We start from the raw sequence: 12,475 nt of genomic DNA on the forward strand, positions 1-12,475 counted from the left end.
AGGAGAGCCGCTGGGGCCCAGGCGGGGCACACCCAGAGCCGGGATCCGGGAGAGGACGGAGGGCGCTGCCCAGGGCCCCCCTTACAGCCCCAGCAAGTCCCACAGCGCTGCCTGCCTGCCTGCCTGCGGGGCGAGACGTGAGATCAGGTACAGGAGAGATTTCCCCGCAGCCTTTTCGGGCCAAGTCCACAGGTTCCTCTTGGCCCAGCAAGCCTGGGGGGTGGGACGGGCGGGTGGTGGCTCGCCCTGGGCATCTCCCTCGTTGCCATAGCAAGCGGCCCGCCCTTCGGTGGGCAGAGCCTAGTTTCAGGGACGTCTGTGTCCTAATGTGCCCCTCGCCCTTCGCATGAGGGTTCAGAGCACAGGGGTGTGCTGGGTACACACATCTTTCCCCTCTTGAGCACCCGACACCACGGCTGTTCCCTGGAACCTCCTGCTCTCCTCGCCCTCCAGCGTCACAGGGCCGGCGGCCCCTTCATGGCGCTTTATTGGTAAGAGAGTGGTAACTCAGTGTACGTAGGACCCCGGGATAATCTGCTAGCTGCCCTCTTTCATGCAGTCGTTGTCCGATGTGGCTTGAGCGGGTGTCCTGTCCTGTGTGGGGGCTTTGTCTCAGGTGAGGCACAGAGAGGTCGGGACACTTGCTGAAGGTCACACAGTAATGACCGGGTGGAGCTGGGCTTCATGCGCTTTACCGAGGGGCTGGCTGCTGGGCTCAGGGGCAGGCCTGCTCCCGGGGGTGGGAAGGCTTTGGGCACTTTAGCCGAGAGGAGGCGGGGGGCGGGGGGTGTGTGTTTTTCTCAGGCTCCTGTGGTGGCGGGAGGATTTCAGGCCCTTGGGACAGGGTGGAGTCCCTGGCTGAGCCCGAGTCCTGAGGGGTTAGTGTGTGTGGCTTTTTTGTGGAATCAGCTTCTAACACAGCTGCTCCTGCGAGAGGGGGCGGCTGCAGGGGAACTCACTCAGATCTCTAATCACCTGCTGGGCTTGTCTCTGCCAGGCCCGGCCTGCAGGGGGCGCGAGTCACCGGGAACATTCACGCTGAGGGTCCTCCCACCGATACCAGGGGGCACTGCCCACGGTGGGCCCCTCCCCAGGGCGGGCCCTTGGCTCCGGGCCCCATGCCACTTCCCTCCTGAGAAGTCAGGCCCACACAGGGTCACTGTTTCCGGACAATAACGCAGGAGGCAGGAGCCGGTCCAGGGCAGGCCTTCGGAGGAGGGGCCTGGCTTGTGAGCGAAGGTCTGCCTGACAAGAAGGCAGGCAGGGCTCCACCTGTGGCCCAGGGGTCCTGATGGAGGGAAAGGCGCACGGGACACCTAAGGCAGGAGGAGTGAACGGCCGCCACCTGTGCGCCGGGGATGGAGCCAGAGGGCTGGACCGGCTGTCTCACCTGGGGTCCTCCCCAGCCTGGGCAGGAGTGGGGTCTCACTTCCGGTGGAGGGAAGCCACTGTCTCACCTGGGGTCCTCGCCAGCCTGGGCAGGAGTGGGGTCTCACTTCCGGTGGACGGAAGCCACCGAGTGCTGAGGGCTGCTCCCTGGCGGTGGGGTGAGGGGGAGCAGGAGCTGGTTCCCCAGCGAAGAGGGGCCCAGAGAGAAGGGGGTGGACAGGAGGGTCTTGGAAGTGACATGAGGCTTGTGAGGGGTCAGGTTGCAGAGGTGAGGACACATTTGGCTTCGACAGCGGGTCCACGGTGGTGCCGTTCGTGAGATGGGAAACGGAGGGAGAGCAAGGTTGGCGGGAACGTCAAGGGGTCTGTCCGGCTGTGCTGGTTAGAGACGAGTAATCGACGGGAGAAGCGACCACGTCGGATACCTGAGCCCGGCGTTCGGGGAGGACCCTCAGGCCAGACGTGGGCCTTGGGAAGCCGGAGGCGCCGTGGGAGGCCTGGGGGGCTCACAGCCTCGGAGAGTCTTCACGCGGTCACAGCAGCGTGGGAGCGTCTGAGGCTGCTCCTCCACCGTGATAACTGTGCCGGTTTCAGATAGAGACACAGGAGGACGACAGCAGCGTTTTAATTTAAAACAGGGCAGGATATCGTCTGTGGGGAGAAGCCGGGGAACAGGCCCAGAGATGGCGGCAAGAGCTGCCGGGGGAGGGGGGGTTTGGCTGAGAATTCCTTCGCTGGTGCCTCCAGCCGCCGCTTCCCGGTCAGTCTTGGGGGAGAAGCCCTGAGGAGCGAGCGGGGTCTTCCTGCCGCCAGCGTGGTGGGGCGTCAGGCACCCCAGAAAGAGCAACGAGGGCTTGGTCCCTGATGGGGCACAGCCTCCAGACTCCGGCCTGGAGGGAGCGTCTGCCCTGTAATTGGGTTTGTGCCGTCGGGTGAGGGCTTGAGAGAGGGCGGGCGGCTGCCAGAGAACGGGTCCCCCAGGAGGAGGGGCGCTGGGCGAAGGTGAGCTAGTGCTGCCTAACTAAAGAGGGGGGCTCGTAGCAAAAATAACTAACCTAAGACCTGACCCTGAGGTCCTTGCAGCAGCAGAACCCACGTAAACACAGGAGTGGGGCAGGACGGGGGGCCTTCCGGAATGTTCCGCGTGCGGAGGCGGCTTCAGGGGTGGGTGTAGTTGCCCATCCGCAGGGTTCCCTGGCGCACAGCGTACTCTTCCCGCTGGGCTTTGAACGCTCTCTGGCGATCCGCCTCGCTGGGGAAGGTGTCGAGGTGCGGGCCCACCTGCGGATGGAGGGGAGGGCAGGTCAGTGGGCACAGAGGCTGGGGGGCTTGCCCCGTGCTCCCCTCCTCGCTTCCCAGAGGCAGGGCTTTCCCTCTGTGCAGTCACTGCAGCGTCACTGGGCATCACGGGTGCCGCGTGGTGATGGCTGGAGTCACTGCCCGGGGGCCGGTAGCCAGCGCATCCTTCCCAGCGGCGTCCCCACCATGAACCCAAACGAGCCGCCCTCTCCCAGGGCTCCTGGCGCTCACTCCCCTGGGGCTGGAGGCGGTGAGTCCCGGCCCGTGCAGCACCAGCACCAGCGTCCAGGGCCTGTCCCCCGTCCCCCAGAGGCTCATGGGAGGGAAACAGATCCAGGAGCCGGGGCCCCGCAGTTCAGTGTGGTGTGATCGATCACATTTCAGCCGAGCCCCCTTCCCAGGGCCTTGGGGTGAGGGGGGAGCCTTCCCGTGTCCTGCACGCGTTCCATCGCCTCTGGGTGGGAGGACACCCCTGGAACGGGGCCTCCTGCGGGGGCGCCTGAGGGAGTCCCGGGAGAAGGGTGCAGGCTCCCTTGTTTGCCTTTTCCTCTCCCTCCTGCATTTATTCAGGACCCCTCCCCTCCCCGAGCTTGAACCTGGAAGGAACCACGCTGGGGTGGGGGTGCGGGGAGGACAGAAAGGCCCCGAGCTGGGGCCTCTGGGGCAGACACTCAGGGGCACTTTGGGCTGGAGGGTGAGCAGGGGCTGGGGGACAGCGTGGTGCTGGCCGGGGGGCCCAGCAGAGCCGGGTTTACCAGGCGGCCGAGGTGAAGGGCCGGCAGGCGGGTTCCTTCTGGGTTTGCTCTGCCGTGACTTCCCGGTAAAGCAGGACCCAAGCCCCAGGCCCTGGTCAAGAATCCAGGCCGTGGTTGGTACCCCCCCCCCCCCCCCCCCACACGGGGCTGCAGGCAGCTTTCCGAGGGACAGTCTGAGAACCGAAGACCAGGGAGCAGATGGGGAGCTCTCAGGAAAGGCCTTTGCTCGGTGCCCAAAATCCGGCCCCTTCAGGGAGCAAGAGGTTGGGCATCTCACCCTGGGAAAGTCATGACCCTATCGGAGCCCGTGCCCAGGCGGCTTCCTGCAGGCAGGGACCAGGCCAAGTGGTTCCTGGGTGCCACACCCCTGCCTGCCTCCAGGACACTGTCGCCGCACCCCCCAGGTCTGGGCACTGCTTAGGGCCAACGAGACCCATACCCAGGTCCTGGCCTCAGGTCCGGGGCCGGGCTCACCGTCAGGGGAGAGCGGGAACATCAAGGTGCACACGGGCCCAATGGAATCCAACTTGGCTATTCCCCATTTTACAGACAGGGAAACTGAGGCCCAGAGAGGGTTTGGCCTAGGGTTGGCTCCACAGGGAATCAGAGGCAGACAAGCTCTGTTATAGCACCAACCCCCAATCTCTAGGCACTACGTTCCGGATTCTTTCTAGAATATTCTGCCCATGCTGAGGTTTGTTGGTTAGTTATTCCAGGACATAAGACCACAGTCTTCATCTCTGGCGGTCGGGTGTAGCCAGACCTGGGGGGTGTCGGCCCTTTCGAGACTACAGAAAGCCATGGACTTGCTCCTTGGGGAAGAAAAATACCCGCAAGTCCTAACTCAGAGGTCCACGACCCTCTGTCCCTTCGCGGGCCCTTTGTCCCTTCACGGGCCCTCTGTGGCGGTGTTTCCGGAGCCGTCGGGGCCCCAGCCGCAGGTCTCAGATTTCTTGGCTCTGTGTCAGGGTCATGCCCGGCTCTGGTAACCCGTCACCTGATGCCCACCCAACCCAGGACTCAGCACCTGGCGTTCAAGGCATTTGATGGGACCATGATCTTGTCTCCAGCTTAATCTCCAGTTTCAGAGAAATTCCCACGTGGCCTCAGAAAGGTTATTGAGCAGAGAGAATAGCCAGAAACTGAGGCGTCTGCGCACCGCGGTGTCGCCTCTGGCAAGGGACGGCTTGATTCTGACACCGTGACATGATTTCCCAGAAGGCAGCTGGAGGTGCTTCATGCGGCTGGCACGTCCGGTCTCTGGGGGCCTCGCGGGCACCCTGCCTGCTTCGCATGCCCAGCCGGCGGGGACTCCGGGTCCAGGGCCTTCCGTGGCGCTCAGAGCGGCAATAGCCTGTCCCTGGTGGCCAGGCACCGGTGACTGTTAACAGGAAGCTCCTCGGCCCACAGGTCTGCGGTCTCCACACAGCGCGGCCCTGGTAGAGGGCTGAATGGTGACCCTGGTGGGGGTGTCTGTGTCTTAATCCCCAGGACGTGTGGCTGTGACCTTATTTGGAAAAGGGGCCCTTGAAGACGTAATGAAGGATGGAGAGATGAGAACATTCTGATTGTTCTGAGGGGCACCCTGATGAGCACCCTTGTAAGAGACAAAGATGCAGACGCAGGGGGGAGGCCGTGTGGAGATGGAGGCAGAGGCTGGAGGGTTGTGGCCACAGCCCGGGAGCCACCGGGAGCTGGGTGGGGCGATGGGTACGGCTCATGCTGGGTGGTGGGTGGGTGGGTGCTGACTTGGTGCTGACGGGCTCTCCTAAAAGCTGACCGAAGCCAGAGCTCACCCCCGTGTGGGGTGAGTCTTTTCTGTCCCTGGGGATCCCTGATGCCCACGGAGAGGGGCTCAGCCCTCAGAGGCGAAGCAGCCGGGCGCCCCGTCAGCAGCAACGTCAGAACCACGGGCCTGGGACTTGCGGGGCCGGGCATTTATTCCGCACAAACCTCGGAGCATACGGGTGCGTCTCCATCGTGCAGATGGGGAAATGGGCCCCCAGACGGCAGGGTCACGTCCCAGGTCACACAGGGTGAACCCAGAGCGGGGACTCTGGGCCCAGGTCTCCACGGCGACACTCCACCCCCATGTTAAACGCTGATGACACGAGTCGCGTGAAAGTCGCTGCCGGGAACATGGGCTCCGGTCCCACGTGCTCACTCTCCTCCCGGACCGGCAGCTCCGCCAGCGATGAGGATCCTAATGACTAGTCAGGCCTCGCGCTGTGTGTGGTCACGACCCAGTGGACCCCCGAGTGAAAGCACGAGAGCCGTGGGGCGCGGAATTCCTTCAGAGATGCTTCTAAATTAAGCCGTCCGCGGCTGCCCGCGCCCGGAGCGGGAACTGTGACGGCTCTGGCAGGAGACGGCTTTGCTGACTGGGGCTGAGTCGCTGGGGTCATGGCAGGGAGATAGGGGCTGGCGCCCGGGCAGCCAGCGGTCCGAGGGCCCGGCCGGTGGGCGGGGGCGGCGATACCCAGGTGGGCCAAGACGCTGGGCCTGTGCGAATGGGCAGTGTTGCCCAGATAAGGACCAGGCGGCGCCACCATGGGGGACATTGGCGAGTAAGACAGGCCGGGCGTTTCTCTATGCTCTGCTATAATTAACTTCAACGACAGTAAGACTGTGGTCTGGGGAACTCTGACTCCATCTGGGGGCCACAGGATCTTTCTAGAGAGGACGGGAAGAGGAGGGGAAAGTGTCCGAGGGGTGGGGACCACCCCAAGCCCTGGTGCAGGAAGAGCGAGAGGAAATGTGAACCGTGTCCAGCACGGCCAGGGGGCGGTGAAGGATGAAAGAAGACAGACCAGAGAATACAGGTGGGACCAGGTGTATCACTGTGCCTGGATGAGGAAACAGTGACACAACCTGTAAGCCGAAGCTTTATTTTATACGCAGTGGTTCTCAACCTTCTGGCCCTTTAAATACAGTTCCTCATGTTGTGACCCAACCATTAAATTATTTTCGTTGCTACTTCATAACTGTAATGTTGCTACTGTTATGAATCGTCATGTAAATATCTGATATGCAGGATGGTCTTAGGCGACCCCTGTGAAAGGGTCGTTCGACTGCCAAAGGGGTCGCGACCCACAGGTTGAGAACCACTGTTTTATAGTCAGATCACACAAAGCAAAGCAAGGGCAAGATGTTTACAATGTTCTTGCGAATTTCAAATCTGCTTCTTTCCTGTTGTTGCCATTCTCTGAACTCCATCAAGCCTTGTTTTGGCCGCACTTGCTTCACCCCCTGCAGCCCACAGCCCTTAGCTAGCTAGGCCTGCAGGGTCGGACACAAGGTCAAGCTTACAACCATAGCCTTTGGCTATAATTGTGCTGGGAGGGCTTTGCCCTCCAAGCTGGGACATGTATGTGGCTTTGCCACCAGGCAGTCTGAGGCTTGAACCTGCCCAAACACTGTAGCCGCTCTCCATAGAAATGCAAGCAAACCAGGGTGCCCGTTATATCTGATGAGAGATTTGTAGTCACCGCTGCCCTGAGGAATCGTAATTCCCTCCCTCCCCCTATTGGAATACAAGATTTCCAGGCGGCCAGGGTTAGGAGAGACCTTGGAGGTCACTGGATCCCACTCTCCCATTCTGCAGGTGGGAAACCTGAGGCCCGAAGGTGGAAAGCGATTCTCCCAGGGTCCCTGGGGGTCCCGGGCAGAGCTGAGCCCTGCAGCCAGTGTACCTGTCGCCTCTCCTCCGGCCGCCCCCTGCCCACTGTGGTCCCCGCTTCGCCCTGGACCTAGATTCTTGGGTTCCATTTCCCAGTCATTCAGAAGCATCGCACTTTTCTGGTCCACTTTCAATGAGCAGCGTTTCATTTGGTTGATGCTCTTAGTTATTAGCTACCCTCGTCATTTCGCCAGTTTTGCTCTTAAGATTCTTCTGTGAGGTTTCTCTGTTCTTCCTTTTCTGGCATCTAGAGGCATCTGCTCAGCGAATCCCCTTCTAATCCTCTTTTTTCTAACCTTGACATTTATATCACACTAGTGCCCCGGTGCACGGATTCATGCACATTGAAAGGAAATTAATTAGAAGATGGCTGTTGGGGCAGGACTGGGCGAGATGGGCCGGACACACTCTGGAGCCAACCTCCCGTGGTCCCTTGCCGGGAGCCAGTCCATCCTTGCTGTTTCAAGGGACCTGGCGTATATGGCATACTGTTCTTAATATGTTTGCTCACCTGCTTGGCGCTATGTGTTTTAACCAAAGTCACCTCTCTGAGAAAAGTTGTTTCCCCAGGTAGGGATTTTTCCCTGAAGTTAGGGAGGGAATCAAACCCCTTAACTAAGTGCCAGGCGGGTAATTAATCACTTTAACTACGAACAATCACACTTAAGCTACATAATCTTTACTCCCTGGAATGGAGATAAGAAACGCCCTAACCTTTGGAATAGAGATTGATAGGATTGGAATAAACTGGTATAAATACAGATGCAACAAGACAACAGGAGAGAGAACCTAGACACAGAACCTAGCGAAAGAACCTGGCTGAAGAACCTAGAGACAGAACCTGGCTACAGAACCTGGATAGAACATGGCAAGAGAACCTGACTAGAACCTGGTGACTGAACCTGGCTGGAGAACTGGCTCCAGAACCTAGCTGGAGATCCTGAACAGAACTTGGCTGGAGATTGTGGCTAGAGATCCTGGCAAGGCTGCTGATCAACTGAACGCTGTCTCCGTGTCATTCCTTCTTCGCTGACTCCGTCCACACCTTTGGGGACCTCTGGACCTGCTGGGGTTGGACCCCAGCAGTCCCTCCCTGGCCGGACGCACCTGGGGTGGTGTCAAGTCTCTAAGGGTATCTGCGGAGTGAGTGGGGTCCCTCCAGTAAGTGGGGTCCCTCAGCCTGGCCTGCGGGGATCAGGCTGAAACCAGCTCTCTGACATCCCCTGAGGGGTCCCGGAGTTCGAGAGGGCGCTCTGCAAAGCTGCTGTCATACAGGGTGTGGAACGCAAACGCAAGTGTGCAGTAAACCAGATTCAGGGTTGACGGTGCCCCAGCAACAACATAACCCACGGCCAAAAGTGGAATTGCGCGACCCCGTGAGGAATCGGGCGTCCTCCTCTCTGGTTTTGGGGTACGTCACCTGAGAACCGCCGCTGCCAACTCACTGCAGCTCAGCAGCTCCTGTGTTGAGCATCTTCCCCCTGGTGGTCAGTGTGCATCATCGCTACCAGTCGGATAAACACTTAGCATATTAGCCTTTTATATATATATAGAGAGAGAGAGAGACTAGAAGCCCGGTCCTGAAAATCGTGCACCCAGGGGGCGGGGAAGTCCCCCAGCCTGGCCTGTGCCCTTTCACAGTGCGGGAGCCCCGTGATTGATTGCCCCAAAGAGGTAGACCCCACCCACCCATCGGGGCTCCTTGATGAATTGCCCCAAAGAGGAAGGCTGGAGCTGCAGACCCCTAGGCCTCATGGCGCAGAGCTGCTGGGGCCTGCCTCCTCCATGCTACGCACACGTCAAGTCCCCGCCCACTTGTGTGCGCCCACTGCGCACACAGCCTCCTGGTGATGAGTTGTGACGGTGTGAGGGCATCACGGTGTGACGGTGTGACGACCACCTAGGCTTTTATTAGTATAGATGGTGTTAGCACCTATGTTGCCCCTGCCTTTCCTTTTGTCTCTCCTCACAAGTATTGAGTATATTTATTTTTGCTCAGTTCTCTTCTCATTTCATGTCGACCGGATTTCTGTTTGGATTTCTTCTCTGGCCCATTAGTTATTTATGAATACGCTTTAAAATTGCCAGGCAAGCTCGTTAGTTATGTTTTGTGATTGATTTTTAATTTAAAGTCTTTGGTCCCAAAGCGATCTGTGTGATTCAGATGCCTTGCCAGTATTTGTTGAGTTTTTGGTGTTTATGCCTGTTTGGAAGGCCCCATCCAGTTTCACCAGGAAATTCCTGTGTGCGATGAGCCGGCAGCAGGACAGAGAGAGTGCCCGCATTCTGGGCCAGGGGGTCGGATGGGTCCTTTCATTTATGCATGAATTACTTCACTCCACACGTACCCACCGAGCATCGCCCTGTGGTGACTCGAGCTGGGCATCGGGGTGCAGGGAGGACTCAGGGAGCCTTGTCTGGCAGAGCCGGGGAAATGGTGATAAAACACAATCACAGTCCTGGCCGGTGTGGCTCAGTGGAAAGAGAGTCAGGCAAGGGCACCGACCTTAGTTGTAGGTTCAATCCCTGCCCCCTGTCGGGGCGTGTGTGGGAGGCAACCAATCAATGTGTTTCTCTCACATCGATGTTTCTCTGCGTGTCTCTCCCCCTCCCTTCCACTCTCTCTAAAAATCAATGGAAAAAATATCGTCAGGTGAGGATTACCAAGAAAATAAATAAAAGAAAGTGTCCAAGACCCGGAGGCGAGACGCTGGTCATCTTCCTCTGCCTGGTGGCCGTGGCCTTGGGCGGGGAGGGGCAGCTTGGCCCACGTGCTAAACAGGGAATGGCCTTGTGCCTTCCTCCTCCTCTGCCCTCCCCCCTCTCCCCTCAGCAGGAGGCCTGGGCCGAGCGGGGACACTGAGGCCGCCCCAGCCCCGGGCTCTGTACGGTGGGGAGTGGCTTCCTTGGCGCCTTCTCCCCAGCGCGGGCCTGCTTTGTAAAGCCAACCCCACGCACGGTGGACGGTGTGTGCGTCCACCAGCCAGGAAGGACGACCCTCCGCAGCCCAGTCACAGGCTGGGCGGCTTCCCATGTGCCTGACACGTTCTACAAGGAGCAGCGGGGCTGGCCGACCCCAGCCCCCTTCACAGCCCCAGGACGGTCCCCCCAGAGGATGCCAAGTATCGGCCAGGTCTGGGGACCGAGAAATCAAAAGGCAGGATTTGAGAAAAAATAGCCAGATTTAAAAAAAATAACCTGCCAAACAGAAAAAAAAAAATGACAGCTATAGAGATTTCAGTTTAGGTTTGTTTTTTTCTAAGTGACAAGTGCTCAGGTGACTGGGAGCGAGGTTTTCTTGAAAAGATTGAGGGGCTGTCTCCTCTAATGAGAGCACTTGGAGATTATGGATCAGTCCCAGGTCAGTAATTCCTGTCAAGCCGGGGCCGCCGGGGGTCAGAGGCCCGCAGAACACGGGTCCGCGCAGGACGTCACCGGCGAGGGCTGTGCCCCGCGCTCTGATGGGGCAGGTCCGGGAGGTGAACTAATTAGCGAGGGCGCCAGGCTCTCCCGGGACAGCTGGTCTCTCCGAAATCGTTCTGCTCCCAGCTCTCTTTTCTCTGCGGTCCAAAAATAGACAGAACAAGGACACCGCCGACACATGCTGCGTCTCAGAGAACAGCCAAGCTCGGCGGGGAAACAAGACGCCTGCTCCGCGCGGCCCTGACGGGAGGTTCCAGGACGGGGTGTGTGTGTGTGTGTGTGTGTGTGTGTGTGTGTGTGTGCAGAGCAGCGGCCCCTGAGGGTAGGGGCGTGCTCACCTGAAGGGAGGGGAGGCTGAAGCTCAGGGTGGTGGAGACACTGGCGCAGGTTCACCCAGCGGCTAAGCGACCAGGGTCCACAGGCCATGGGCTGGTGAGACTTGCTGGGGCATTAGCAGAGGCAGCCCTGATGCCTTTGAAAATGAGAATTGAGTTGCTATTTCCAGAAGCCAAACCAATACCCAGTTCAGATCCAAATCGAACAACAAATCTGTTCGCCAGATGCTGGTGGACGAAGGGCCGGGTGACCATGCGGGTATTCGTCTGAACTCCCCGAAGACCCACTTTTGCTTCTTAAGCCTCTGGGTTTAACAGGTTTCAGGCGAGTGGATCCTGGGGGAAACCGAGGACACTGCCCCTCCCTCATCATCCAAGGCCATTTTGGCCACCATCACGTTCTTCCAGGCTCCAAAGACTGAACCTCAGTGCTGAGCACTGACCTGACTCACGTGGGCTATTCTTTTTCAAGTGGCCTGAATCTTCTTTTCTAAAACAGCTATATCTCTCTCTATAAAAGGCTAATATGCAAAGTGTCCCCTCGCAGTTCAACCAGGAGACTGGGAGTTCGATCGCTTGCTATGACGTGTGCTGACCACCAGAGGGTGGTGCGGAACGAAGGAAGGCCCTGGGTGGCACCTGGCAGCCAGGGAAGGAAGGCCCTGATCGGCCCTGATCACAGGCCAGGCCTAGGGACCCTACCCATGCACGAATTTCATGCACCGGGCCTCGAGTTGAGATGTAATTTATAAAATGTACCCATTTAAAGATGGCCATTTGGGTTGTTGCCACTCTTTGGCTCTATGAATGATGCTGCTAGAGATATTCATGTGTGGGCGTACGTATTTGTTTCTCTCGGGTACACACCTAGGAGCGGAATTGCTGGGTCATGTGGGAACTCTAGGTTTAGCCTTTTGGGAAACTGTGACGGTTTTCTCACCAGCAACCCGTGAGGGTTCCAGTTTTTCCACATCCTTGCCAACACTTGTTACTGTCTGTCTTTTTATTATCATTGTTGTTGTTGTTGCTATAGCCACCTGGTGGGCATGAAGTGGTCTTTCACGGTGGTTCTGGCTTACATTTCCCTAAAAGCTAATGCTGTTGAGAAGTTTTTGTGTGCTTCTCGGTGATCTGTGCTTCGTCTTTGGAGGAATGTCTATCCAAACCCTTTGCCCATTTCAAAATTGGGTTATTTACATTTCAATACTGAGGTGTAAGAGTATCATTTGCATTCCCAGCCCCTTATGAGCTGTATGATTTACAGTTATTTTCTCCTCTTCTGTGAGTGGTCTTTTCACTTTCTTTTCTTCTTTCTTTTTTTTAAAAATATATTTTATTAATTTTTGTACAGAGAGGAAGGGAGAGGGATAGAGAGTTAGAAAATCGATCAGCTGCCTCCTGCACACTCCCCACTGTGGATGTGCCCGCAACCAAGGTACATGCCCTTGACAGGAATCGAACCTGGGACCCCTGAGTCCGCAGGCCGACGCTCTATCCACTGAGCCAAACCGGTCAGGGCTTTTCTTCTTTCTTTATTTACTTATACCCTCACCTGAGGATGTGCTTCCATTGAGTTCTAGAGAGAGAGGAAGGGA

General features: G+C 58.2%; 1 protein-coding gene across 1 annotated transcript in view; it reads right to left on the reverse strand.

Annotated features, from left to right (window-relative positions):
* Positions 1-2,250: 2,250 nt before the first annotated feature.
* Positions 2,251-12,475, reverse strand: part of CFAP77 (cilia and flagella associated protein 77) — a 106,279-nt gene continuing 96,054 nt past the window's right edge. The window contains exon 6 of the mRNA XM_006754199.2: positions 2,251-2,670. Coding sequence (XP_006754262.1) covers positions 2,548-2,670 — 123 coding nt within the window. The 3' untranslated portion in view covers positions 2,251-2,547. The remainder of the gene's footprint in view (positions 2,671-12,475) is intronic.

This window comes from Myotis davidii, unplaced genomic scaffold (assembly GCF_000327345.1).
Source record: "Myotis davidii unplaced genomic scaffold, ASM32734v1 scaffold651, whole genome shotgun sequence".
NCBI classification, from domain to species: domain Eukaryota; kingdom Metazoa; phylum Chordata; class Mammalia; order Chiroptera; family Vespertilionidae; genus Myotis; species Myotis davidii.